The 26,435-nt window shown below is 38.1% G+C and overlaps 1 protein-coding gene and 1 long non-coding RNA gene across 2 annotated transcripts; both read right to left on the reverse strand.

Annotated features, from left to right (window-relative positions):
* Window positions 1-9,552: 9,552 nt before the first annotated feature.
* On the reverse strand, window positions 9,553-10,700 carry LOC118715096. The gene is made up of 2 exons (XR_004986771.2): window positions 10,072-10,700; window positions 9,553-10,035 (listed from the first exon to the last, which is right to left on the reverse strand). It is a non-coding gene; the product is annotated as an uncharacterized LOC118715096 (long non-coding RNA).
* Window positions 10,701-14,193: 3,493 nt separating this feature from the next.
* Window positions 14,194-17,825, reverse strand: PDE12 (phosphodiesterase 12). Its single transcript, XM_036430766.2, has 3 exons — window positions 16,434-17,825; window positions 15,177-15,255; window positions 14,194-14,653 (listed from the first exon to the last, which is right to left on the reverse strand). Exons 1-3 carry the CDS (start codon window positions 17,730-17,732, stop codon window positions 14,211-14,213), a joined length of 1,821 nt encoding a protein of 606 aa, XP_036286659.1. The 5' UTR covers window positions 17,733-17,825; the 3' UTR covers window positions 14,194-14,210.
* Between the last annotated feature and the right edge of the window lie 8,610 nt (window positions 17,826-26,435).

The following is a 26,435-nucleotide window of genomic DNA, read 5'->3' on the forward strand; positions in this document are numbered from 1 at the left end:
TCCACTTGGTAATCTTATAAATAACTTAGTTTTAGTCTATATAGTCTAAAGTTATTTGTATTTTATAAATTTTGCTTTCTTATGATTCTTAATGGCTTGCATATATTTTGGTAAATTTGTGGATTGAAATTTTCAAAACCAAACACATGCTTGTAAAATTACATATAGTTTTGAATTGTTAACAACAAAAAGTACTGGTTCAGGTGAAAAGAAATTGGAATTAAGCAGTTGATGATTGTCAAACAGGTTACTGGGATAAAGCTTGTGTTTAAACTGTCACTTGGATGTAAGTGCAACTTTCCTAGCCCGACAGATGAATTTTCTCTTCTCTCCACTTAAGAAAGATGTCATTACTTGTTGGTTAAAACTAAGATCTAGTATGGGGTTCAAGAGATATTAAACTTCAGTAGGTTCAGTGTAGGATCACAGTTAAATACCACTGTATTAATTTTTAAAATTAAGCAAAGTCAAAGAAAGAGAGTATAGAAAATTTATACAATGTCAATTGTGTTCTACTACCATTGTTGGAAATGACTGCATTAAGAAACTAAAATTTCTTAATTATCACGTAATGGGTTTTAAAAAAAAGATTAGCAAGACATCCTCTCACCCTGCTTATTTTTTATTTTTTATTTTTTTTAAAGAAAGCATTAACTTGGTATGTTTTTAACCCCCCAAAATTTTACTTCTTCCCTAGTCGGGGTAATTTTTTTAGTTTTTTAAATCAAATTGAGAATCCCCCCCCCCCCCCCAAATAGGAATAAACTTGAAAAAAATGTATAAATTAAAAGCATAATACCTAAATGCTTTTCCCTGGTGTTTTTTGTAATAGATCAAGCAAAATCACTATCACTGTCCTGACTAGTTGACATATACAGTACTTTTAAAAAATATATTTTTATTGATTTCAGAGAGAGAAACATCAATGATGAGAGAGAATCATTGATCGACTGCCTTCTGCACACTCTTCTGAGGATCAAGCCTGCAACCTGGGCATGTGCCCTTTACCTGAATCGAACCCTTAACCCTTCAGTCCGTAGGCCAATGCTCTACCAATTGAGCAAAACCAGCCAGGGCCATAAGTAGTACTTTTTATGAAATACTTTATACTCTCAAGATTCATTTCTTGCCCTGGCTTGTACACACTGAAGAGTCTAGGGTTTGATCTCCAGTGATTTCCAGTCAATGGCATGTGCCCAGGGTTGTAAGTTTGATTTACCAGCCCTATTAGGAGCAAGTGTGGGAGGCAACAAATCAGTGTCTCTTACATCGATGTTTTTCACTCCCCTTTCCTAGTTTGTCTAAAAATCAATGGAAAAAAATACCCTCGGGTAAGGATTATCAACAAAAAAGATTTAATTCTTATTGTTCACACAAATGTTAAACTGATTACTGGTCAATCAATAAGAGGTCTCTGTGACCTCTATTATACATAGAACAATTGATTATATTCCTAGATTTAAGAAGTATTCTGGCAAATAAGTATGTTAATAGAGAAACTGAAGAGGAATTGTAGTTCTCTTAAAGGCCAACTAGCAGCAGAGTTGAGGATAGAACCATTATCTGTTTTCTCTCTGTCCATAATATTCCCCATTGTCTATTGTCTAACCACTCAGTTGCTTTTCTGTGATATAGTTGATAATTTGTTTCTGTGGTTTTCCCCTTCACTTTTTATATTCTTGATTAAGAATAAAATTTAAGTGAAATGTTATCTTAATTTTCCAGATCATCAGTGTTTCATTCACTGAGACTTGCAGTTTTTCTTTAGCATATGTACAGAATTATATCACATAGTAAAGTTTTATAACATTTACTGAGATCAAACTTTCTTTTAAAGTCCATGGAATCTAGTGATGTCCCAGTTTTCATTCCTGAAGTGTGTCCTCTTAGACTGGAGGCTCATCAATTTTACTTGTCTTTAAAAAAAAAAACAGTTTTTGGTTTAGTTGATTTTCTCTGTTGATTTTCTGTTTTCAATTTCATTGATTTCTATTCTTGGTTTATTGTTTCTTTGCTTAGGTTAGATTTAGTTTGCTCCTCATTTTCTGATTTCCTAAGGTGAAAGCTTAGCTGGTGATTTTATATTCTATAATAATACAGTATCTACTGCTTTCCAAAAGTTGCAGGCTGACGCTTTATCCAGTGAGCCAAACTAGCTAGGGCTGAAAGTCACTTTTGACATCACTGGAAACAAGTGCTTATGCTTTCTGGTGTCATGTTACATGTTTTTTTTTTAAATATATTTTATTGATTTTTTTTTTTTTTACAGAGAGGAAGGGAGAGAGCTAGAGAGCTAGAAACGTCGATGAGAGAGAAACATCGACCAGCTGCCTCCTGCACACCCCCCACTGGGGATGTGCCCACAACCAATGTACATGCCCCTGACCGGAATCGAACCCGGGACCTTTCAGTCCGCAGACCGACGCTCCACCACTGAGCCAAACTGGCTTCTGCACATGTTTCTTTAATGTAAATATGAATTACCAACTGGTAGAATTAATATGAAAACTTATATTGACTAATAAAGAGTAAATGGTTGGTAAATCTGCAAGAACATTATCTGAAGATCTGTTATAGGGAAAAATTAACCAGGTCCAGAGTCTGATTACCTATTCAGAAAGGTTGAAGTCTGAATAAGTGATTAGAAATAGTCTACCACCAGCAGTTTACCTTTTTCAAGGTTCAGCAGTTACTGGTAGTGTTGGGATAGTATTGGCACACCAAGAACTCTTCCCATACAGGATTTGTTTATAATCTGCTTAGTTATTTTTAGGAAAATGTTAGGAATGAAATACTAGCTTTATATTCTTAATCTCATTATGGTCATCTCAATATTTTACTTTAAAGGCTATATTAATATATCAAATTGATTTAGAAGTTGGTTCTAAAATTTACTCCTGAGAGTCATTTTGGCACAAGTGGATTATTTTTTTTTTAAAATATTTTTTATTGATTTTGTACAGAGAGGAAGGGAGAGAGATAGTTAGAAACATCGATGAGAGAGAGTCATTGATCAGCTGCCTCTTGCACACCCCCTACTGGGGATATGCCCGCAACCAAGGTACATGCCCTTGACTGGAATCGAACCCAGGACCCGTCAGTCCCCAAGCCAACGCTCTATCCATTGAGCCAAACTGGTCTTGGCCACAAGTGGATTCTTGATAAATTTTTCTTAGCATATACATTGTGGCATGTCCTTCAGGTGCCTAACTTAAAGTGACCACTACCAGAAGGCTACTTGGCTGCTTTTGTTTCTTACTGTGTTACTTGTAGGCAAAGTTCCCTTTACCTTAGTTATTTTCACAAACTAAAAGGTTTAAGTGGTTATAGTCTAGTAACAAAGATTGTGAGAAATCGACAATAGCAAAAGCAACAATCTGGACTCAGGTAAAGATTAAGGCAGCTGTACTAATAAATATATGCCTTTGTGTTTTATTGATTTCAGAGAGGGAGAGAAACATCAAAAATAAGAATCATTAATTGACTGCCTCCTGTATGCCCTCTACTGGGGATTGAGCCTGCATCCCAGGCATGTGCCCTTGACCAGAATCAAACCTGGATCCTTCGGGCCAATGCTCTATCCACTAAGCCAGTGGTTGGCAAACAGCAGCTCACGAGCCACATGCAGCTCTTTGGCCTCTCGAGTGTGTGGCTCTTCCACAAAATACCACGTACAGTGCAATTGAAACTTCGTGGCCCGTGCACAGAAGTGCTTTTGGCCTTAGCGAGTCTATTTTGAAGAAATATTAGAACACTCAATGTGGTTGGAAGCTGTGAGAAGCTGTGAGGATCAAGCAATTGTGGCATATTGTGTGTAAAGAGGTAAATGGTGGTATATGACTGGTTGGCAAACTTATTAGTCAAGAGTGGCAAACGGTGGCTCACAAGCCGCAGTTTACCGACCACTGGGCTAGTACTTTGCTGGCAGTGGTTTTTTTGTTTGTTTGTTTTTTAAGGCTGGGTTGAATGTCACTAATTAAGAATGTGTATTAAGCCAGGTTTGTCTCCCAGATAGCCCTGAAGAGATGAGGGAATGATGATTTAAAAAAAAAAAAGGGGGGGGTGGGGAGAGGGATCTGCTAAACAAAACCCTCAACAAACCAAATTTTTATTTCTTATTGTTGACAGTATTACAAATGTCCCAATTACACCACCCCTCCGTCTCCCAGGCCATTGGTTATGAATATATGTGTATAAGTTTTTTTGATTACTCTCTTCCCATCTCTCCTGTTCCCCCCCCCCCCCTTCCCCTTACTCCCCTCTGAGATATGTCAGTCTGTTCCTTGCCTTTGGACTTATTTTATCTGTCAGTTTATTAGGTTCACTAGGGGCCCAGTGCACGAATTCGTGTACCTTGAAAGGAACTATGAGCTGCAGCAGGCACAGGGGTGGGTCTTGGCCCATCCTCCACATCCCCACCTGGCCCCTCCTGCCACGACCCCTGGTCCCCTGTCTGCCAGCAGCCTCGCTCCCATTGCTGTCGTTTCCATGTGCTAATGGCGCCAGGCCCACTCACACCCGCTGGCAGCGCAGAGTGATTGGGGCCGGTGCCAGCAGCAGGTGCGAGCAGGGCCGGTGCTACTGTGTTTCCTGAAAATAAGACATTCTCCAAAAATAAGACCTACTTACAGGTTTCCTTCTGAGTGAAATATAAGGCATCCCCCGAACATAAGCTTCCCCCCCCCCCCCCCGCAGGCTAAACATGAGATTTGGTCCACTGATTCTGAAAGAAATGGAGTCACAAATTCACCAGGAAATTCAGGAATTGGATTGTTATGATGATGCTCCAGAAGATGATGACATGATTGTCATTGAATGAGTAAATTCTTGATACTAAAGGATTCACAGTTTGTCTGGTTTGTGTTGACAACTACCATACTACCGTACCGTATACAGGTAATAAATTTTCTTTATTTTCATTTAACAATAAATGTGTACCGTATTCTTCATGGAAAAATAAGACATCCCCTGAAAATAAGACCTAGCACATCTTTGGGAGCAAAAATTAATATAAGACACTGTCTTATTTTCAGGGAAACCAGAAAGACAAATATCACATGATTTCCAAGTGGAACCTAATCTATATTTATAAAACACTAATATGCAAATAGACTGAAATGGTGGAACAGAACAATCGAACACCCGGTTGCTATGATGTGCACTGACCACCAGGGGGTGCACATAGAACAAGGCGGGTGCCGGCATAGTGAAGCAGGTGAGCGGTGGTGCCAGACCAAGGCGGGGTGCTGGTTGCTGTAATCAGAACAAACCTCTGGTGGTTACTAAAAATTCTTTGCTCCCGCACACTGGTCCACTCATGCTTTGCAAATGGCAAGGCATCCCGTTTTACAGTTGCATAGTATTCCACTATGTAAATGTACTACAGCTTTGTTATCCACTCATCTACTGATGGGCACTTGGGTTGTTTCCAGATCTTAGCTATTGTAAATAAAGCTTTGAACACAGAGGTGCATGTTTTCTTTCTGATTAGTGTTTTTGGCTTCTTAAGATAACTTCCTAGAAGTGGGAATACGGGGTCAAATGGTAGGTCCATTTTTAATTTTTTGAGTAAATTCCATACTGGTTTCCATAGTAGCTACACCAATCTTCATTCCTACCAGCAGGGTACTAGTGTTGCCTTTCTCCACATCCTCGCCAGCAATTTTTATTGATTTATTGATGGTAATCATTCTGGCAGGTGTGAGGTAATATCTCATTGTAGTTTTAGTTTGCATCTCTCTGATGATTAATGATGTTGAGCATTTTTTCATGTCTCTATTGGCCATCTGCTTGTCCACAGTTCAGTTTTTTTAAATGAGCTCCGAAGATATACAACTGGACGATAAGCACACAGAAAAGATGCTGAACATCATTAGCCCCAGGGAAATGCAGATTTAAACCATAGTGAAGTGCTGCTTCATATAAGGATAGCTGTAACCAAAGTGATGTGGAAAAACTTGGAACTTCTTCATACATTGCTGGTGGGAATGCAAAATGGTGCAGCTGCTTTGGATAATAAGTGTGGCAGTTCCTTAAAAGGTTAAACATTTTCCATATGGTCCAGAAATTCTACTTTTAAATATATGTCCAAGAGAAATGAAAATATGTCCAATCAAAAACTTGAACATAAATGTACAGTTTTATTCATAGAAGCCAAAAAGTAGAAGCAATCCAAATGTCCATTAATTGACAAATTGATGAGTACTATAAGGTTTCTTTTTGGGGCCAATCCTTGCCAATTCAGTTGACATGCAGGGACAAAAAGTCCTTAAAGAGAAAATAGATCAATTTTAGATTGAAAAGCCAAAGCATCATGTGGTTCTTTATTTTGGAAGAAAAAGTACACAAGCCAGGATGCAAAAAGCCAGATTTCTTTAGGTATATAATAAACAGTAATGTAATAATATTATTTGCACCCTAACCTGTTGATTTGGCTCAGTGGATAGAGGGTCGGCCTGCAGACTCGGGTCCCAGGTTTGATTCTGGTCAAGGGCATGTACCTTGGTTGCAGGCACATCCCCAGTGGGGGGTGTGCAGGAGGCAGCTGATGTTTCTCTCTCATCGATGTTTCTAATTCTCTATCCCTCTCCCTTCCTCTCTGTAAAAAATCAATAAAATATATTTTTAAAAAATGTTATTTGCAATACTTAAACATTCTACAGCTTCAGAAATAGTCTTTGGTTTGATATCCTTTAAAACGATATACTTCACTCTGGTTTTCTGAGGAAGGGCCAGCTATTTCTAAATAATTATATCTCTGGATACACCATTTCTTCAAATTATTCCACAGAGGAAATAAAGATTATAGGCAATATTTTAAAAATCTGTGTATTGGTCATTCAATAAAAGAAAGCAACTAAATAAATAAAGGCTATCCAATTCCCTACTAAACCATTTTCAATTATAGAACAAAATGAGATGAAATCAGCAAAAATGCAAACTAGGAATATTTTAATACATTAACATCCTAGGATATCATTAAAGTGAGTACTGGGCAAAATGGATTGCATTATATAAACCCTTTGACATACAATCAATGCAAAATGAACAAAAGGTAGAGATGATTCAGTTTGAAAACAGGATATTTTTCCATTGATTTTTAGAGAGTGGAAGATAGAGGGAAAGACAGAAATATTGATGTGAGAGAAACATATCAATTGGTTGCCTCCTACACAAGCCCCGACCAGGGCCGGGGAGAAGCCTGCAACCGAGGTTCGTGCCCTGGAGTGGAACTGAACCCAGGACCCTTTGGTCTGCAGGCTGACACTCTATTCACTAAGCAAAACTAGCTAGACTGAACATGGATTTTGACAAACTAGTTGTTAGCGGAATGAATCCATCTCTTAATTACCGTATTTTTCGGACCATAAGACGCACTTTTTCCCCCCCAGAAGTGGGGGGGAAAAAGTCCCTGTGTCTTATGGTCCAAATATAGCCTACACATACACTTTAAAAAAAAAGTTTTTTTACTTGCCCGGCTCTGTGTGGTCTCTGTGTGCTTGCCCGGCTCTAAAATGGTTCTAAATGCTGCTGTTTACTTTACATGGTTGATTACATGTGTTTATGACTGTGATGTTGGGTTTTAATGCACATAAAATATTTTAGGACACTATTTGTTTCAGAATCTTTTTTTCTTCATTTCCCTTCTCTAAAAACTGGTGCGTCTTATGGTCCGGAGCGTCTTATGGTCCGAAAAATACGGTAGTTATATTGAGGGGTTGCAGCCAACTGAAAGATTTAGTATTTTTGAGGTCTGCAATTTAAGGACTATTATATAAATAAAAAATTATATAAAAAATAAATTATATAAATAAAATGTTAATTTTAACACTTGGCTTCCATATGATTCAATACACTGAAGATGGCTAACAACAAAATATTTTTTCCATATTATAGTTTTATGGTTTTCTTTTTATGCTTTGAACAACTAGAATTTAATATATTAGTACAAGCTTCAATACTGGGAGATCTATAAGAGAAATCATTCCCATTAACAAATTAAAAAAAGAAAACATCACTAAGTGATCACCACTAATAAACTTGTCATGATTAAACCACATCCTGAAAATTGTGAAAATTCTAAGAAAAAAAAAATCCTCAAGTAAAAAATATCTAAATGATAAACGACGAGTTAGCAAAAAAGAATAAAAATAATTCTAAAGCCACTTCCATTAAAATCATGACCAAAGCATGAGTCTGCAATCACTATAATTCAACAAATAATAGCATAACAATAAAATGATTGGTATAAATATTGGGAAAGAGAAATTCTCTTTCCTTTATTGCTAAAGACTCAAGTGAAATCTATAAACTAAAATTGAAAACACACACACACACTATTCTAATTATCCATGGAGCCTGGTAATATAGCTAGCTATAAACATACAAAAAGTTCTGAATTGCAAATAACTAGCTTGCAATAAAATGGAAAAAATATTCTATTCACAATATAATACACTTTTACATGGCAAACGAAAACAGCTATGATAGCTGTTTGTCCTATATAAATATAATTTAAAGCAGTCCAGTTGTCGTGGCTCAGTGAGTGAGTATCGACCTATGAACCCGGAGGTCATGGTTGGATTCCTGGTGTGGGCACATGCCCGGATTGTGGGCTCATTCTCCAGTGTGGAGCTCTGGGCATGCAGGAGGCAGCGATCAATGGTTCTCTCTCATCGCTGATGCTTCCATCTCTCCCTCTCCTCTCTAAAACCAATAAAAATAATTTTTAAAAATAAAATGTAAGGTTAAAACCATAATAGAAAAAGGACTTGTATACTGATAAATTAATCCTGAAATAGAACATATTATAATTTTTAAAAAATATGTTTATTGATTTTACACAGAGGAATTGAGAGGGATAGAGTTAGAAACATCGATGAGAGAGAAACAACGACCAGCTGCCTTTTGCACCCCCCCCACTGGGGATGTGCCTGCAACCAAGGTACATGCCCTTGACCGGAATCAAACCCGGGACCTTTCAGTCCGCAGTCCGACTCTATCCACTGAGCCAAACTGGTTTTGGCGAACATATAATTTTTTAAAATTATTTTTTATTGATTTTAGAGAGGAAAGGAAGAGATAGAAACATAGATGAGAATCACTGACCAGCTGCACGCCCCCTACTGAGGATGGAGCTGGCAACCTGGGCAAATGCTCTGACCAGGAATCAAATCATGATCTCCTGGTTCATAGGTAATCCCTCAACCAACCAGGCATAGTATAATTTAAAAAGTCATATTAGTTCAATATTTTTTTTTAAGTTTATCTTGAACTTAAGATTTCTTTTCAAAATGTAAGGTTTTTAAAAGTCAAAGTTTAGTCTATTTTTTATGATTATGTATTACAACTTGGAAAGGTATGTTCAGCCATACACAGCTGTTTTCTCAGGAATTCATATTTAGGCATTCATGCCATCTGCTGCTACTCAGTACCTAAATTGGGATTTTAAGAGTGGTGGGTAACAATGGAACATGCTTAAAGCATTTAAAAGCTAACATTAGTAAGCAAATTTATTCTCTGAAATCACTGAAGTAGACCCACTTTTGTTCCTTTTATCATAGACTTCTAATTTATTTACTACACTCCAGGGCTTTGGGATTGCCTGTGTGTGTGTGTGTGTGTGTGTGTGTGTGTGTGTAATGTTTTTCTAACTGCATCTTTTTAAAAGAAGCAATAAGACCTTTCTAGCTTCACAGAAGCTTATAAAAGTAGGAATTGCTAAAGATGAGAAGTTAGCTGGAAAAAATATAGGGGGTTGTATAATCCATTGTGAATAATCTACTTCATGACTGCAACAACATAACTGATTGGACTAAGCAACTTTGAAATGCATTGGTCGAGATGCCACCTCACATTCACTTCCATGACTAAATTTTTTAAAATGTAAAATAAGTTGGTGAGGATATGGAGAAACTGAAACTCATACATTGCTGGTGGGAATGTAAAATTGTGTGGCCACTGTGGAAAACATTTTGGCAGCTTCTCAAAAAGTTAAACGCAATATCCACATGGCCCCGCAACCACTTTTTAGTACTTCAAAAGCCACCCCAGAGCAGCTAGCTCTAATACCTTAAATAACTGAAAGAACTGAAATCATGCCCAGACAAAACTTGTACACAAATGTTCACAGCAACATTATTCACAAAATAGCCAAAAGGTGGAAACAAGCCAAATATCCATTTGGATAAAGAAAATGTGGCATAACCATACAATGGAATATTATTCAGCCATACAAAGGAACGAAGTACTGACACAACATGGATTAGCCTTAAAAACATTGTGCTAAGTAAAAGAAACCAGACATAAAAGGTCACATATTATATGATTCCATTTATATGAAATATCCAGAATAGGGAAATCCATTGAGCAGACTAGAGGTTGCCAAGACTGGAGGGGTAGGAAGTGACTGCTTAATGGATAAGGGGTTCCCTTTAGAGGTGATGAAACTATTTTGGAACTAGAGATGATGGTTGTACCACATCATGAATATACTAAATGAAATGGAATCACATTAAAATGGTTGGTTTTATATGAATTTCACTTCAATTGAAAGAAATGCTTTTGCCCAGCTGTGGTAGTTCAGCGGTTAAGTGTTGACCTATGAACCAGGTCACAGATTCCCAGTTGGGGCCCAGGCTCAATCCCCAGTGGGGGTGGAGGAGGTGATGGGGAGGTGCAGAAGGCAGCCCATCAATGATTCTCATCATTGTTTCTCTCTGTCTCCCTCTCTCTTCCTTTCTGAAATCAATATATATATATATATATATATATATATATATATATATATATATATATATATATATTTTTTAAATGCTTTGGTACTGTCATCTCAGAATGTATTGTTGTTCTAAAGTTAGTACTTCAAAAGCCACCCCAGAGCAGCTCTAATACCTTCAATAAGTTACAGCATGGACCTTCACATAAAGTGAGGCTTTATGCAAATCAGTTAAAGCTCTTGAATTGTTTTATCTCCCAAATGGAATCTAGGTAGCATTTCCTTCTAGTACTATATTGAACAAAATATTAAAAAATTTAAAACAAAGTGTTTTCGGCCCTAGCTGGTTTGGCTCAGTGGATAGAGTTGGCCTGCAAACTAAAGGATCCTTGGTTTGATTTTGGTCAAGGGCACATGCCCAGGTTCCAGGCTTCATCCCCAGTAGGGGGCATGCAGGAGGCAGCCAATCAATAATTGTCTCATCATTGATGCTTCTATCTCTCCCTCTCTGAAATCAATAAAATATATATTTTTAAATGTTTTGGGATGTTTAGAAAACCAGTGTTGACTCTAATTTTTTAGAGGAAAGATTTTCCCTATTGAGTTGCCATGTGGGATTTGTGATAAACTAGTAGTGCAAACTTTTACCCTTCAATATGTATGTGTTTTGGTTTTGTCTCAAACTAGTTTGTAGGCAACTTCTGACTGTATTTCGTAGCTGGAGAATATGAGAGCTAAAGGTGTCACTTTCCACCAGGGAGTTCTTACCTCAGTAGTAGTATTTGGAACCTGTCTTTCTTATGTTCCTCAGAGATCTACCTCCAGTCTGAAATCACATTCTGATAATCAGGTCTTAATTCTCTCAGAAAAGTCTTCACCCAGTGAAATTCTTGGAAATTTGAAACAACAGATATTAGTATTCAGAATGTTAAAGAACATTACATTATAGCCAGGAATGTTTGCTAATGAATTATGAATTACCAGTGTATACTAAAGTGGCAACTGTGCAAAAGTTCAGTCACTGGATGTGCTCTATGTATTCTTTTTTATAATCAATATAAAATTTTAGATTGTTTCAATCCTACAGCAAGAACTAATGACATCTGGTTTGGCTAAGTGGCTTGGCTAATTGGATAGAGCATTGGCCCACGGACTGAAAGGTCCCAGGTTTGATTCCAGTGCTTGGTTTTAGGCACATCCCTAGTGGGTGTGCAGGAGGCAGCTGATTGATGTTTCTCATTGATGTTTCTGACTGACTCCCTGTCCTTTTTCCCTTCCTCTCTGTAAAAAATCAATAAAAAAAAAATATATATTTTTAAAGAACTAATGACATCTTAAAATGTGGTTCACCATAGAGTTGTTACTTTCTATATTTTATTAAAATTAAATGTACTAAAAGTCCAAATATAATTGAAAAATTCAGTCACAAAGTTGGCTTTAAACACACTTATGAATGATACTTTATTCTAGATGAAATACAAGGAAATTTTGCTATATTTATTCAGTTTTCTTAGTGTTCCTTACCTTTGGACTCTCTATCATACTAACCTATCTGTATACTGAAGATTTAATCAGAGTATGTGGCACTTTAAAATACTCTATATTCAAATATTCTGAAATGCTTATATACTATCTGATCATACTGTTTAGTCAGAAATAAAAAATTTAAAAGATTCCAGATGTGGAATGCTTTTTAAGTGTTTAGAATTTTTCTGACCAGAGTTCAACTTAACTAGCCATGTTTTAATATAGGACCTATATGTTTTTCTCTTGGGCATGAGTGTATCATGTTATAATTTTTCTTTCAAAGTGTTTCTCAGCTTTTTGCTTAGAAGCTTTTTGTTTCTCTCAAGTTACTGTAAAACTCTGTCAATATATTTGCTTGATGACAGACCAAAACCAAATTTCAAAAAAAGTTTTTTCAAAAGAATCAGGTTCTTGCTTTTATATTTATAAACTGATGTTAAAAATGCTCTCAAAAATGTTATTTAGGAAAGCACAATTTGGTAATACCAATTTTTCATTTATAGATTTTGTAAAAAAGATCCTTAGTTTCCCCCCTCAAGTACTTTTAAGTACTTTAAAGTTCAAGCTAAAGTGCATGTAAAACCTTCTCATTCTCAAACTTACTAAACTAAGAGTTAAAAATACAATGGATAGTGAGCAGAATATGAAAGTATGGGCTACTTTATCAAGAGTGAAGTTCTCAGAGTGTTGGGTTTGAGATGAAAGAGATGAAAGAATTTGGAACAAAAGCTCTCACAACTGTGGAAAAAGCTCTTCCTGAAATGGATGGGCTTTTAATATCTAAGCTGGAAATTAAATGCAGAAATGAGATAACATTACAACAGCTAAAGTGTTACAAATTAGGTATGGTGATAATTGAATTAGAAAAGCTTGGTTACCACACCAGGCCAGATACCATTCAGTAAACTGTAATTTCTAATTTTAGAAAGTTTGGCTTCATATTAAAATTTTTTTTTACAGTATATAAATTATACATATGTTTACCTGCAACTCAAATTGTAGTGCTCAAGCCTATAAAAGGATGTTTATTTCCAAGACCCTCAAAAGCCACAATACCCCCTTTTCTATTTATAAAACCAACAATTTCAAAAAATACTTCTAACATAGAAATGCTCAATAGTTCATCCAAAATTTAAAGTCCACATCAGTAAGCAGTTTCTCATAATGTATTGTGCTGTATTTTCTAATATCACATGGTCACATTCTGTTAATTTACGAACACTTTTCATGGGCCAGAGTACTTAAAGGAATAAAGCTGACTTTGTTACTGTTCACTTTGAATATTAAATTGTGCTTGCATCCTAAAAGTTAAAATGAGCTGCAGTAAAAAATATATGAATATGTTCATTTGTACATATTTAGCTGTACTAACAGCTAAAATCCTAAAAATAAGAGCATGAAACTATGTTAATTGAAAAATGAAAGAGAAGCAGTAACAATATTTTTATCTTTTGTTAAAGTTCTCAAGTTGTATTAAATTGCTAACCAAATTGAGGTAGAGGTAAGCCCTACTGTTATTCCTCTCATATATCAGAACTTAGGCCCCTCTCCTTAACTTGTATGCATTCCCCCCTAATTATATAAACATGATTCAATTGGAAATGTTATGATAGAAAAATTATAGCATCATTCAAATGGTATTTTACAAAATTCTTAATAGCGAGGCTAAAAAAAAGAAGTATTTATAAAATGTACACAATAATTCAATGTTCCCTGCCAGTCATAAATATATTTGTTTTTCCTCCAAGTGTGTGTGTGTGTGGGGAGGGGGGAATGGGGGGAGAAGGGAAGAGTACAGAAACTATATTATACAAAGATGATGAAGTCATGTAATGAAGACATTAAAACAACTAGTAGGGTAAGAACTAAGAACCTAGTGTCTAGTTTTCCTCTTTGAAGGTTACACATAAACTTTGATATTAAATATCTCTTATTAAAGCAGACTTAAATTCCATTAAACACAAATCTATTTCCATTTTAAATCACATACAAGTGCTATGTGATCCGAGGGATGAGAAACACTAGGTAAGGCCTGGTGGGTGGTAACTTCTTCATGACTCGGTAGTGGAATCACCTGTTCAACCTCTAAAGCATTTAAGTCAATGAAAATGTAATCCAGACATCCATGAAAGCCACCAACATAATTTGTGTAAGCAGGTTCACCACAAGCACTTTTCAGTTTCAAGAAATGGGTAAGAGACATGTTGCATCGTTCCTCTTCCCCATAGGAAGCCCAGTCTTCATGATTCTCTGGAATGTTGCCATTGATGACAAAATGATACATTCCTGTTGATGGGGTACTATTAAAGTCCCCACAAAATATAACCGGTATGCCAGGATACAGATCACATGAGACATGTCTAATGTGAGCCAAGGCTACTGCTATTTGAATGAGACGAATGTACCCACCTATGAATATAAAAAAACATTAATGTAAGTACCTTTTAAAATTACCTTTAAGTTAAAACAAACAAAACCAAGAAAGAAACTAACAAACTACAGCATTTGTGTGACATTCAAGATGTGTATTGTGAGTGTGTGTGTATGTGTGTGTGTGATTAGATAGAGGTGGTCAAAAGATACAAACTTTCAGTTATAAAATAACTAAGTACCAAGGATTTAATGTACAACATGAGTATAGTTAACACTTCTCTATGGATATTTGAGAGTTACTAAGAGAATAAATCCTGAAAATTCTCATCACAAGAAAAATAAAACACCACTTTTTTTTGGTATCTATATAAGCTTGTTGTGGAATCGTTTTGCAATGCATGCAAACCAAGCCCTTAGGTTGTATACCTTAAACTTCTATAGTGCTGTATATCAATTATATCTCAATAAAACTTAAAGGAAAAAATATATTTGTGTAAAACAGCTTTATTGATCTTAAGTTATCATGTTTAAATCACTTGTGAAAACCAATAAAACCTACCTTTGGGATGCCAGTAGAGATGAGTATTAGCAACACATATCTTTTTAGAAGAATCTTTTGTAGACTGAAGAACAGAAACCTAAAACATACAGAAAGTGTCAAGACTTCAGTTATCTGCCAATCTCCTGAATGTTTTTTTTTAATCTAAGACTATATGATGAAATAACATTTTATTCTATATCCTTCCCATACTGATGAAGTATAATCATAACTGTGAAATTTAACTTTTGTTAAAAGTTTTTTTTTTTAATTTATTTTGTGAGGGAGGAGAAAGAAGGGATAGAGAAGAAACAAAACACATTGATGTGTTGTTCCACTTATTCATTCATTCATTGGTTGATTCCTGTTGGTGCCCTGATGGGATGGAACCCAAAACTTTAGCATATCAGGATGACACTAATCAACTGGGCTACCCTACCAGGGCTAAAAATTTTTGAATAGTGTCTCCTTATCCATAGGAGATATATTCTAAGATCCTCAGTGGATGCCTGAGACCACAAAATGTACCAAACCCTATATATGCACTATGTTTTCCTATACACATATACATATGATAAAGTTTAACTTATAAATTAGGCATAGTAAGAGATTAACAATAATAATAAAATAGAACAATATAACACTGCATATACTGTAATAAAAGTAATGTGAACTCTCTCAAAATATCGTACTGTACTCTACGTGAGGAATGAAGTGAGGTGAAGAGGTAGCAGTGTTAACAGTGTGAGGCTACTATAAGGGTTACTTGAACATGAGTACTGTGACAGTCCATCTGTCCATCTGATGCCCAGGACAGCTACCAAGGGACTAGTGAACTTGGTTAAGTAAACTTGGCAAGTATAGCAGGATTACTTATGAACCAAAAATTAAAATAACAGCTAGTATTTATGGAGCACTTTGTAAAACATATCAACACTAACGTACGTTAGAAATGTGTCCAAACAGTTCTTGGCAAGTAGTAAGAAAATATTAGCTATTATCATTATTCTTGTAGTTAGCATGTCTCTCTCCCGCTAGGTTATAAGCACTAATAAAGTTCCTGTTTGTCTAGTTCAAACAGCATGCTTGGCACACTGGAATGCTCAGTAAGTACTTGCTCAATGAACGAATGACTAATGATGGTTAGTTAACACCTTTCAGTGAAATCTGGATGGCTTTACTCAATTAGAAGCAACCCCACCCAGAATTTCTCCCTTTCCAGGAGGAGTATGTAAAAAAATGGAGGAGGATGTAGAGAGACTGGCGGAGCTACTTCACCTGAAGGACAGAAGATCTCTGAAACACCCTCTCCTGTGCCGCCGGGTTCAAAGCTAGTTTCTCCAGCAGTTCTTTGTGAAGTGGGTCGGACTGGAGGGCTTCATGGAAAGAGATGTCATGCTGGCTAAGGAGGCTGAACTTGGACTTTCGGTAGAAAGTAGCCAGGCCTTCCTGCTGCTTGATTCGAAACACGCCCTCCAGCCCAAAGGCCTCGAGGGCCGGCACCAGGCTGTCCGTGAACACGCCGCGGTCAACCTCCTGCAAACAGATGAGGTCGGCGTTGTAGCCGGTGAGCTCTTTCTGGATAAGGTTCTGACGGTAGTCGAGCTCCAGGGCGTAAGGGGCACAGTACGGGTACAGGACGGTCCGCGAAAACTCGGTCTGGGCGTACGTGTCGGCGAGGATGTTGTAGGAGACAGTGCGGATGAGGGCGTCGTCCGTCACCTTCTTGGTGTAGAGATGCCGGTGATCAAAGGTGCAGGTGCCGGGCCCAGCCTCCACTAGACACACACTTTCCAACTCCCGGCTCGGTCCGAAGCGCTGCCCATTGCCCGGGGTGCAATGAAGCTTGAGACGTAGCCCGATGTCGGCATTGGATGGGGTGTAGACGCGCTCGTCCACACCGGTGTTCGTCCAACTCGTATTAGGCGAGGAGGGAGACAGTGACGAGGGGGCCCCGCCCTCAGGCTCTGCCGACCCCGGTTTGGCTTCCCTGTACCAGCGGAAGAGGGAGCCGGCGGGATCCCCGAACTCGAGGCTGAGCTTGGGGCAAACCGGGAAGCCGGCCATGATGTACCGTGGCAACTGCAGCTCGGTGAAGGTGGGCGGGTTGCGCTCCACCTTGTACTTGACATCGCCGATCTGCAGCACCGCACCGTCCTGCCAGGCATCCACGTTGAGCACATCTTCAGCCACCGCCTCCTCCCGGTAGTACAGCTTCACCACGGGCTCGCAGGCCGCAGCCTGCTCGGACCCAGGCCCCGCACACGCTCCGCCGCCGCCGCTTGCGTTTGGCCGGTTCTTCCGGCTCTTCTTGGCAGCGGCCGCTTTCGCGTGGCCTTTAAGGGCGTTGGTGGCGATCCGGCTGAGGACTCGACCCAGCGGCTCGCTCTGGTCGCGCTGCATGTTCTTGTGGCTGCCATCGGCCAACGAGAACGACAGGCTCAGCTTGGGCTCGGAGGGCACACAGCGCACCACAGCGCGCTCCATCGCGCCCACCGCCGGCTCCGCCCGGCTGTGTCTCTCCACGGCCGCGCGGACCCCACGAAAAGCGGCGCGGGCGCCCGGGAGCCTCCACATGAACCTGGTGGCCCGGCGGCAGACACCACAAGCGGCCGCTAAGCCTCAGGTGTTAACAGAGCTGCCGCCGCCACTGGCTCATGGACTCATTCAGTCCCGCAACTTCCGGCCGGTGAGGAGAGGGTGGACGTGCTTCTGCCAAGCACTTTCGCCAGAGCCGCTCACGTGCTCCTTTCTTTCCGCAGCCACGTCTGTCTCTCATAGCGCCAAGATTAATTTTTATCTTCGAGTTGAGTCATAAAGAGGGGAAAAAGAAGAGAATATAGAAGCGCCCAAGGGAAATAAGAGACTTTCGTGGTTTTACCGAAAGTGCTGTTAGAGGATGGAAGGAAAGATGCGCCACGCCGGAAGTGGCTGGGCGGGGTCACGCGTTCGCCAGGCGGAAGGAGGAGGTGCCTCGCCTGAGTCGTTACCGCCGGCTTTCCGTTCTCGCTTTCGGTTCTCGCCGTCGAGGGCTGAACTGCGCGAGAGCGAGAGAGTTCCGCCCGGAAAGTCGGTGGGGCTCCGGGCGTGGCCTGCGTTGCTCCATCTTCTCCACTGCGTTCCCGACGCCGCTGGTCCTCGTCAGGGGTGTGGCGGGTTCGCCTCAGGCCGGGCCGGCGCCGACGCGCGGAGCCGAGCTTTGTGGTAGTTAATTACAATGAACACTATGTAGTACTTCTCCTTTAGTGCGCGACGACTTTGCTAAAAAAATGTCTTCTTCGGATGTGAGGCCGGAGAGAGTATGTTATCTATTCAAGGTCACCCAGACATGGCTGAGTAAATGACAGGAGACTGAGAATAGCCAGTGAGTAGGAAGAACTGAGTGTAGCGTCACTGAAAGCCCAAGGAAGAAAGTATTTCAAGAAACAGTGATTTTGTGTGTGTGTGTGTGTGTGGTGTTTAATATAATTGTTATCCTGTGACTAATTCAGTGAGGGGAGAGGTAAGAAGCCCTTGGAGAATCAAAGAACCAATTTGTTGTGGAGCAAACGCGAGTAAACGACCCCTGGGGTCCAGACCAAATTAAAATTTAGGGAGCCTTTAATATCTGGCCGGCTGACTATCCACGCAGCAAGCCCAGAGAGCAGCCCCGACCCTTTGTGTCCGTCCCCCTTTGTGTCCGACCGATTTAAACCCATTCAGTACATCCTGTTTTTTGCAGAACAAACGATTTAAAACAAAATAGTTTTTCTTAGGTAATGTCAACATGTCATCTACACGGTCCTGGTGGAGTAAGTAACTGCGTCCCCTTATCGGGGAAGTTGACAGTGGGAGTAAGTCACTGCATCCCGTACTCAAGAAAACTGACGATAATTTATCCTGTAATAATTATTGTAAGGCTATTTTGTTAGTTGCAGCTGGGATTTATGGTCAAGTCGACTAGGAGGAAGCATGCTCAAAAATTCCCACTAACAAATTGAGAATTATTTTCAGAACAAATGATCTATTTGTACACACTACCTTATTCTACAAGTAGGATGATTATTGGGTGTTTAGTAATAAACCATACCTTTCCCCCTGGCTTACCATGAGGGAAAAAACCTGTGTCCTAAAGGAGGCTGAATTTTGCAGCCTTTTGAAATTTCTGTTCCTGCCCTCCCTGGCCCCCATAGGTGACTGCTTACTGATGATATATGTAGTCCAGGGTTACAATATAGGGATAAAAGTCAAAACATGCCGAAACCGGTTTGGCTCAGTGGTGGAGCGTCGGTCTGCGGGCATTTACCGTGGTTGCGGGCACAGCCCCAGTAGGGGGTGTGCAAGAGGCAGCTGGTTGATGTTTCTCTCTCATGGATGTTTCTAGCTCTCTATCTCTCTCCCTTCCTCTCTGTAAAAAATCAATAAAATATATTTTTAAAAAAAGTCAAAACATTACATCAACTGGCGGACCTAAGGAAGAAAGAAAATAAGTCTTAATATTCCTGTTTATAGCAACCACATGTAGCAATATTAACATGGCATTTTTCTTGTCCCCAGCATTTTCCTTCATACAGCTTTGCACAGCTCAATCTTAAAATCAACTTATTTAAAGATAAACACCCAATTAGAAAATGTAACGTTCCTTTAAGCAAGCTGATCTAATTTATTCCAGTAGCAGTATTAATCATGGTTTTGAGACAGATGTCTTGAAGTATCATACTTCTTTCTTTTAGTTTTTTTAAAATATATTTTCTAATTGATTTTTTACAGAGAGGAAGAGAGAGGGATAGAGAGTTAGAAACATCAATGAGAGAGAATCCATCAGCTGCCTCTTGCACACCCCCTACTGGGGATGTGCCCACAACCAAGGTACATGCCCTTGACCGGAATGGAACCTGGGACCTTTCAGTCCCCTGGCTGTGCTCTATCCACTGAGCCAAACCGGTTTCGGCTTTTAGTGGTTTTTTAAAAAAATTTTTTTGAAAGATTAAAATATACCTATAGTGAAAAAGTAATCTTTCTACCCCTGACACACATGCATACACAAATATTTATGAAATATACCCTTCCACTTTTTTACACAAGTAGGATTGTATTATAACCATAGTTCAGTACCTTTCACTATCTTTTGTCAATTCTTTCAAGAGAAAGTACCTGAAAGTGTCCAAAAGTGCCACAACTTGCCTTAGAAAGTTTATTTGAAAATAATATAAATGATGTGTTTGAAGCTCTCTCTATATATATGGCTAAATTATAACATAATTATATACATAATAAATATAATTAAAATTTGAGACTGAACCAATATTATGCTTTCCCTGATACCAAAAGGAGAAGGGGCTAATAGAAACCTATATTCATCCATTTTCAGTCCATACCAAGAAACACAATCTAACTTTCAGTAATCAAAAGTTAGGGTTAATAGGGTTATTCTTTTATTGGCACATATATCTGCAAAGATTCGTGTATGCAGACAAGTTTCTTGTGATTGCCTTCACTTTGGTTAATAACATCAGTTAACAGCATAGATCATGAATATACTTCTATCTTTTTTTACTTAAGGTCAACACGATACTGTAGTTTTGAGTGATAGCACACAGAAATTGTGAGTAGTACCTGATGATATCACTTCAGGGTAATCTTCCTAATATATTAAAAATTTAATAGCTGGGCTGGTGTGGTTTAGTGACAGGAGGTCACAGTTTGATTCCTGGTCAGGGTATACGTGCAGATTGTGGGTTCAGTCCTCAGTATGGGGCTTGTGGGAGGCCCCTGATTGATTTTTTTTTCTCCCCAATCAATAAAAACATATCTTTTAAGAATGCCCTAGCCAGTTAATCACAGTGGGTAGAGCGTTGGCCCTTGGACTGAAGGGTCCCAGTTTCAACCCCTGTAACCTTAGTTACAGGCTCAATCTCTGGCAATGGTTGGTTGGGACAGGTGTTGGAGGCAATCCATTAATGGATCTCTCTCACATCAATGTTTTTCTGTCTCTGCTTCTCCCTCTCCCTTTCACTTTCTCTAAAAATCAAAGGAAAGATATCATTGGATGAGGATTAACAAAAAAATTAATTTCATTTGCTTTTAAAATTTTTAGTTGTTTATTGACTTAGAGGAAGGGAGAGAGAGAGAGAGAAAAATGGCCCTGACTGGAGATCAAAACCACTGAGCTACCTGCTCTATTTGCTTTATATTTAAGAGACCAAACTTCTATTTATTTCTTTAAAAATTTTTAATTTTCCAGTTTTATGATGATATAATGACATATTGTATTAGACCAAGGTATATAATATAATGATTAGCTATATGTATAAATAAGTTTAGTTAACATCCATCACTTCATAGGTAAAATTTCCCCCCCTTTTTCTTGTGAGAGAACTCTTTAAGATCTACTCTCTTAGAAATGTTTAAATATACAGTACAGTTCATTAACTTTAGTACCATACTACTTATACATTACATCTTAGAACTTGATTATCTTATAACTGGAACTTCTTATTATATTTTTATTTTTTGAGAATCAACAGCATGATCAGCTATTTTATTATATTTAGTTTGGTTAGTTACTATAAATTTAATAGATTAGGCACAAGCAAATCATTAAATGACATTACCAAATATGAAGGAATTTCTTACTTTTTGACCACCTTCAACCATTTCTTGCCCTCCCCTGCCTTGCCACCTTCCCCTTTGGCAACCACCAATCTGTTGTTTTTTTGTATTTATGAATTCAGTTTCTTTCTTTAAAAAAATGTTTTTATTGATTTAATCGAGACAGGAAGGAAAGAGAGAGAAACATCAATGTGAGAGAGAAACATTGACCATTTGCTTCCCATAAGTGCCCTGACAAGGGATTGAACCCAAAATCTAGGTATGTGCCCTGACTGGGAATCAAACCTGCAACCTTTTGGTGTATGGGAGGATGCTCTAACTAACTGAACCACCCACCCAAGATGGATTTCTTTATTTGTTGTGGCTGAATAATATTTTATCTATATAACTGTATCTATATATTTTGCATTGTCTTTATCCATTTATCAATAAGTGCTTAAACTTAGGTTATTTTCATGTCTTGGCTATTATAAATAATGCTACAATTAACATGGAAGTGCAGACATATTTTTGAGATGGTGATTTCATTTTCTTTGTATATATACCCAGAAGTAGAATTGTTGGATCATATAATAGTTCTATTTTTTAATTTTTTGAGGAACCTGTATACTATTTTCCATTGTGGTTGCACCAATTTACACTCTCACCAACAATTCTATTTCTTTTTTACATTTTACTATATTTCATATTAAATATAACTGGTGATTGTATAATTTATAATGATGACATATATTATACTATACTGTATTGCATTGTATATATAATATATGAAATAGCTATATCATTTAGTATAAGGTAGAATGTTAGTATATAACAACAATCAAAAATTAGTTTGAAAAAATTCAATCAAAGAACTTAGGTGAAACCTATCACAGTTTAGCTCCATTAAGAATTCTTAAACATATTAACTCATTTGTTTTTCCTGTAATCCCCTTTTTAATTTTGAAATAAACAATGCATAATATAAAACATAGCATCTTCAATTTTTCTGTTAAAAAGTAGATGAGCTCTAGCTGGTTTTGCCCAGTGGATAGAGCTTCAGCCTGTGGACTAAGGAGTGGGTCCCAGGTTTGATTCTGGCCAAGGGCACATGCCCAGGTTACGGGCTTAATCCCCCCAGTAGGGGGCATGCGTGAGGTAGCCAATCAGTGATTCTCATCATTGATATTTCCACCTCTCTATCCCTTTCCTTTCCTCTCTGAAATCAATAAAAATATTTTTTTTAAAAGAAGTAGATGAAACTTTTTGTGTAGTATTAGAGAATCATCACATTTTGGTGTCATATCTATAAGTGCTCTCATAAATAATCTGCTCTTGTAAATAATATTTCTAAGCCTTAGACTTGAAAATAGAGCTTTTTAAAAAATATATATTTTATTGATTTTTTATAGAGAAGAAGGGAGAGGGATAGAAAGTTAGAAACATTGATGATGAAAGAGAAACATCCATCAGCTGCCTCCTGCACACCCCCCACTGGGGATGTGCCCGCAACCAAGGTACATGCCCTTGACCGGAATCGAACCTGGGACCCTTTTGTCCGCAGGCTGATGCTCTATCCACTGAGCCAAACCGGTTTCGGTGGAAATAGAGCTTTTTAAAATATATATATATATATTTTATTGATTTTTTACAGAGAGGAAGGGTAAGGGAGAGAGAGTTAGAAACATTGATGAGAGAGAGACATCCACCAGCTGCCTCCTGCACACCCCCCACTGGGAATGTGCCTGCAACCAAGGTACATGCCCTTACCTGAATTGAACCTGGGACCTTTCAGTCCGCAGGCCTATGCTCTATCTACTGAGCCAAACCAGTTTTGGTGGAAATAGAGCTTTTAGGGAAGGATTTTTAAGCCTCAAATTAAATATCTTTAGTTAGTTAACATATTTTTTCTTTCCTTCAAAGCAAAAGATTTAAAATTCCAGCTATTTCATTTACAGATATTGATAAATTAATACTAAAATTTATATGGAAATGCAAAGGACCTAGAATATTAAAAAGTACTTCCTTTTTTTCTTTTTATTAAATCTATCAGGGTGACACTGGTTAACAAAATTATACAGGTTTTAGTAGCACAGTTCCACAACACATCATCTGTACACTTTATTGTGTGTTCATCACTCTAAGTCAAGTCTCCTATCATTGTCTATCCCCCCTATGACCTCCTCCACCTCCTCCTACTTCCATTCCCTCAAATTACTTCTTATAAAAGAACAAAATTAAAGCACTAATACTATCCACTTTTAAAACTATAGCCATTGCTGCTCTAATCAGGACAGTTTGATCTATAAAGATAGACATATAGAGCAGTGTCCAGAAATTATGGCCAATTAATTTTTTTCCAACAACAATGGAAAGGCAAATCAGTGAGGGAAAGAACAATTTTCAACAAATAGCACTGGAACAATTCTATATGTATGCAAAGTAACAAAAAAAGAACTTGAATCCACACCTCTCACCACATACAGATATTAACTCTAACTGGATCATAAACCAAAATATAAAACCTAAAACTAGAAGAAAACATAGGAGAAAATCTTTGCTGGTAGGAATGTAAAATCTTTCAGACACTTTGAGAAACAGTTTGATAGTGTCTTAAAAGATTAAACACAGACTTACCATTCAACCCAGCAAGTCTACCCTAGGCTTTTATTGATCAGAAATGAAAATATATGTTCACCCAAAGATTTGTACACAAATGTTTATGGCAGGATTATTCATAATAGCCTCAAACTGAAGCACTCCAGATGTCCATCAACTGATGAATGGGTAAACAAATGTGATATGTTCTTACAATAGAAGACTATCCTATATAGTAAGAGAAGAACATGCTAATTATCCATTACTCTGTGAGGCGTAACGACCCACAGCGTAACGACCAGATCATGGATCTGCAGGAGGCAGCGAACTATAAGCGGGCATCAGAGAACTACAGGAGGGGGCAGGGCAGCAAGCAATGAGCGTGTGTGTGTGTGTGTGTGTGTGTGTGTGTGTGTGTGAAGCTACAGGAGGGCAGGGCAGTGGGCTGAGAGCTACAGGAAGGTGGCAGGTACCTACTGGTACCTGGATTCCTGCGCAGGGCTACTAGTTCAGCAATAAAAAGGAATGAACTTCATGCATGAGCCTCAAACAAATTATCATTAAGTGAAAGAAGCCAGACAAAAATGTAAATAATATATGATTCCATTTATATGAAATGTTCAGAAATTGCAAGTCTATATAGACCAAAAGCAAAACAGTGGTTGCTTGGAGCTGGAGGTGGAAGTAGGGATTGAGTGAATATGAGCCCAAGGGAACTTAAAACATTTTTTTAAATTGATTTCAGAGAGGAAGAGAGAGGGAAAGGGAGATATAAACATCAATGATGAGAGAGAATAATTGATCAGGTGCTCCTTATCTGACTGAGCTCACAACCTAGACATGTGCCCTGGCAGGGAATAGAACTGGGGACTCCTGGTTCATGGCTTGATGCTCAACCATTAAGCCACACTGGCTGGATCCAATCACAAAGATGGAAATATTTTAAAACTTAACCTTAGTAATGATTGTGCAATTTTATAAACTTCCTAAAAATAATTGAATTATATACTTTAAAATGGTGAATTTTAGAGTACATAAATTATGCTGTTAAAACCGATGTGCATTATATTAGAGTATAATGAGGGAAGCAGAACGAGTAGGTTACATATGTCCTCTATATGTATCCATATGTATGTATGTGTATATATTTGCACATATATATATATGAATTTATTACAAGGAATTCGCTTTTGCAAGTCCAACGTCTGTAAGGGCAGGCTGTTGGGAAGGGAAAAATCCAGAGAAGGCGAGTGATTGTAGAGTTAGCTTCTGTTTGGAATTAGACTCTTGGATGCCTAAGTCTGTGTGTGTGTGTGTGTGTGTGTGTGTGTGTGTGTGTGTGTGTAAATCCTCATCTAAGGATATTTTTTCCATTGATTCTTATTTTTATTTATTTATTTAGGAGATGAGTTTATTTATTTATTTATTATTATTTTTATTAAATTATTATCTGTGTACATATTTTAACATTGCCCCCCCTCTCCCCCCTCCATTGATTTTTAGAAAGTGTCGAAGGGAGAGAGGAAGAGAGAGAGAAATATCTATATGAGACAAATCTATTGATTACCTCCCTCACACACCCCAACTGGGGATAGGGATAGAATCTGTAACCCAGGTACCTGCTCTTGACTAGGAATCGAACCTCTAGCCCTTTGGTGTGCCAGCCAACACTCTAACCACTGAGCAAGCAACACTGGCCAGAGCTAAGTTTTTTTACTTACATGGATTGAGTCAGGCCCACCTAAATCTCCATATTTATTAGGGATTATAAATGAATTATATCTGCAAAAATCTCTTCACAGCACTATTAGATTAGTGCTTGTTTAATTAATGGGAGAAGATACATCTAGTCTAGGATATGAAAGACTGATGTTCTCCCTTTAGTCCTTGTAAGGATATGTCAAAGAACCATCACATACAAATATTTTGTTTTCTACAGAAAGATAGATTGCTTTTACAAGCTACAAGTATACTTCATTTGTTTGTTCACTCACCCAGATAACATTTTCATTTATTTTAAGCTATTTTTATTTAAAAAATTTAATGTTGACATAATTGTAGGTGTCCTCCTTTTCCCTTTTCCTCACCCTTTGTCCACCTCTACCATCCCTT

This window comes from Pipistrellus kuhlii, unplaced genomic scaffold (genome assembly GCF_014108245.1).
Source record: "Pipistrellus kuhlii isolate mPipKuh1 unplaced genomic scaffold, mPipKuh1.p scaffold_m20_p_11, whole genome shotgun sequence".
NCBI lineage: Eukaryota > Metazoa > Chordata > Mammalia > Chiroptera > Vespertilionidae > Pipistrellus > Pipistrellus kuhlii.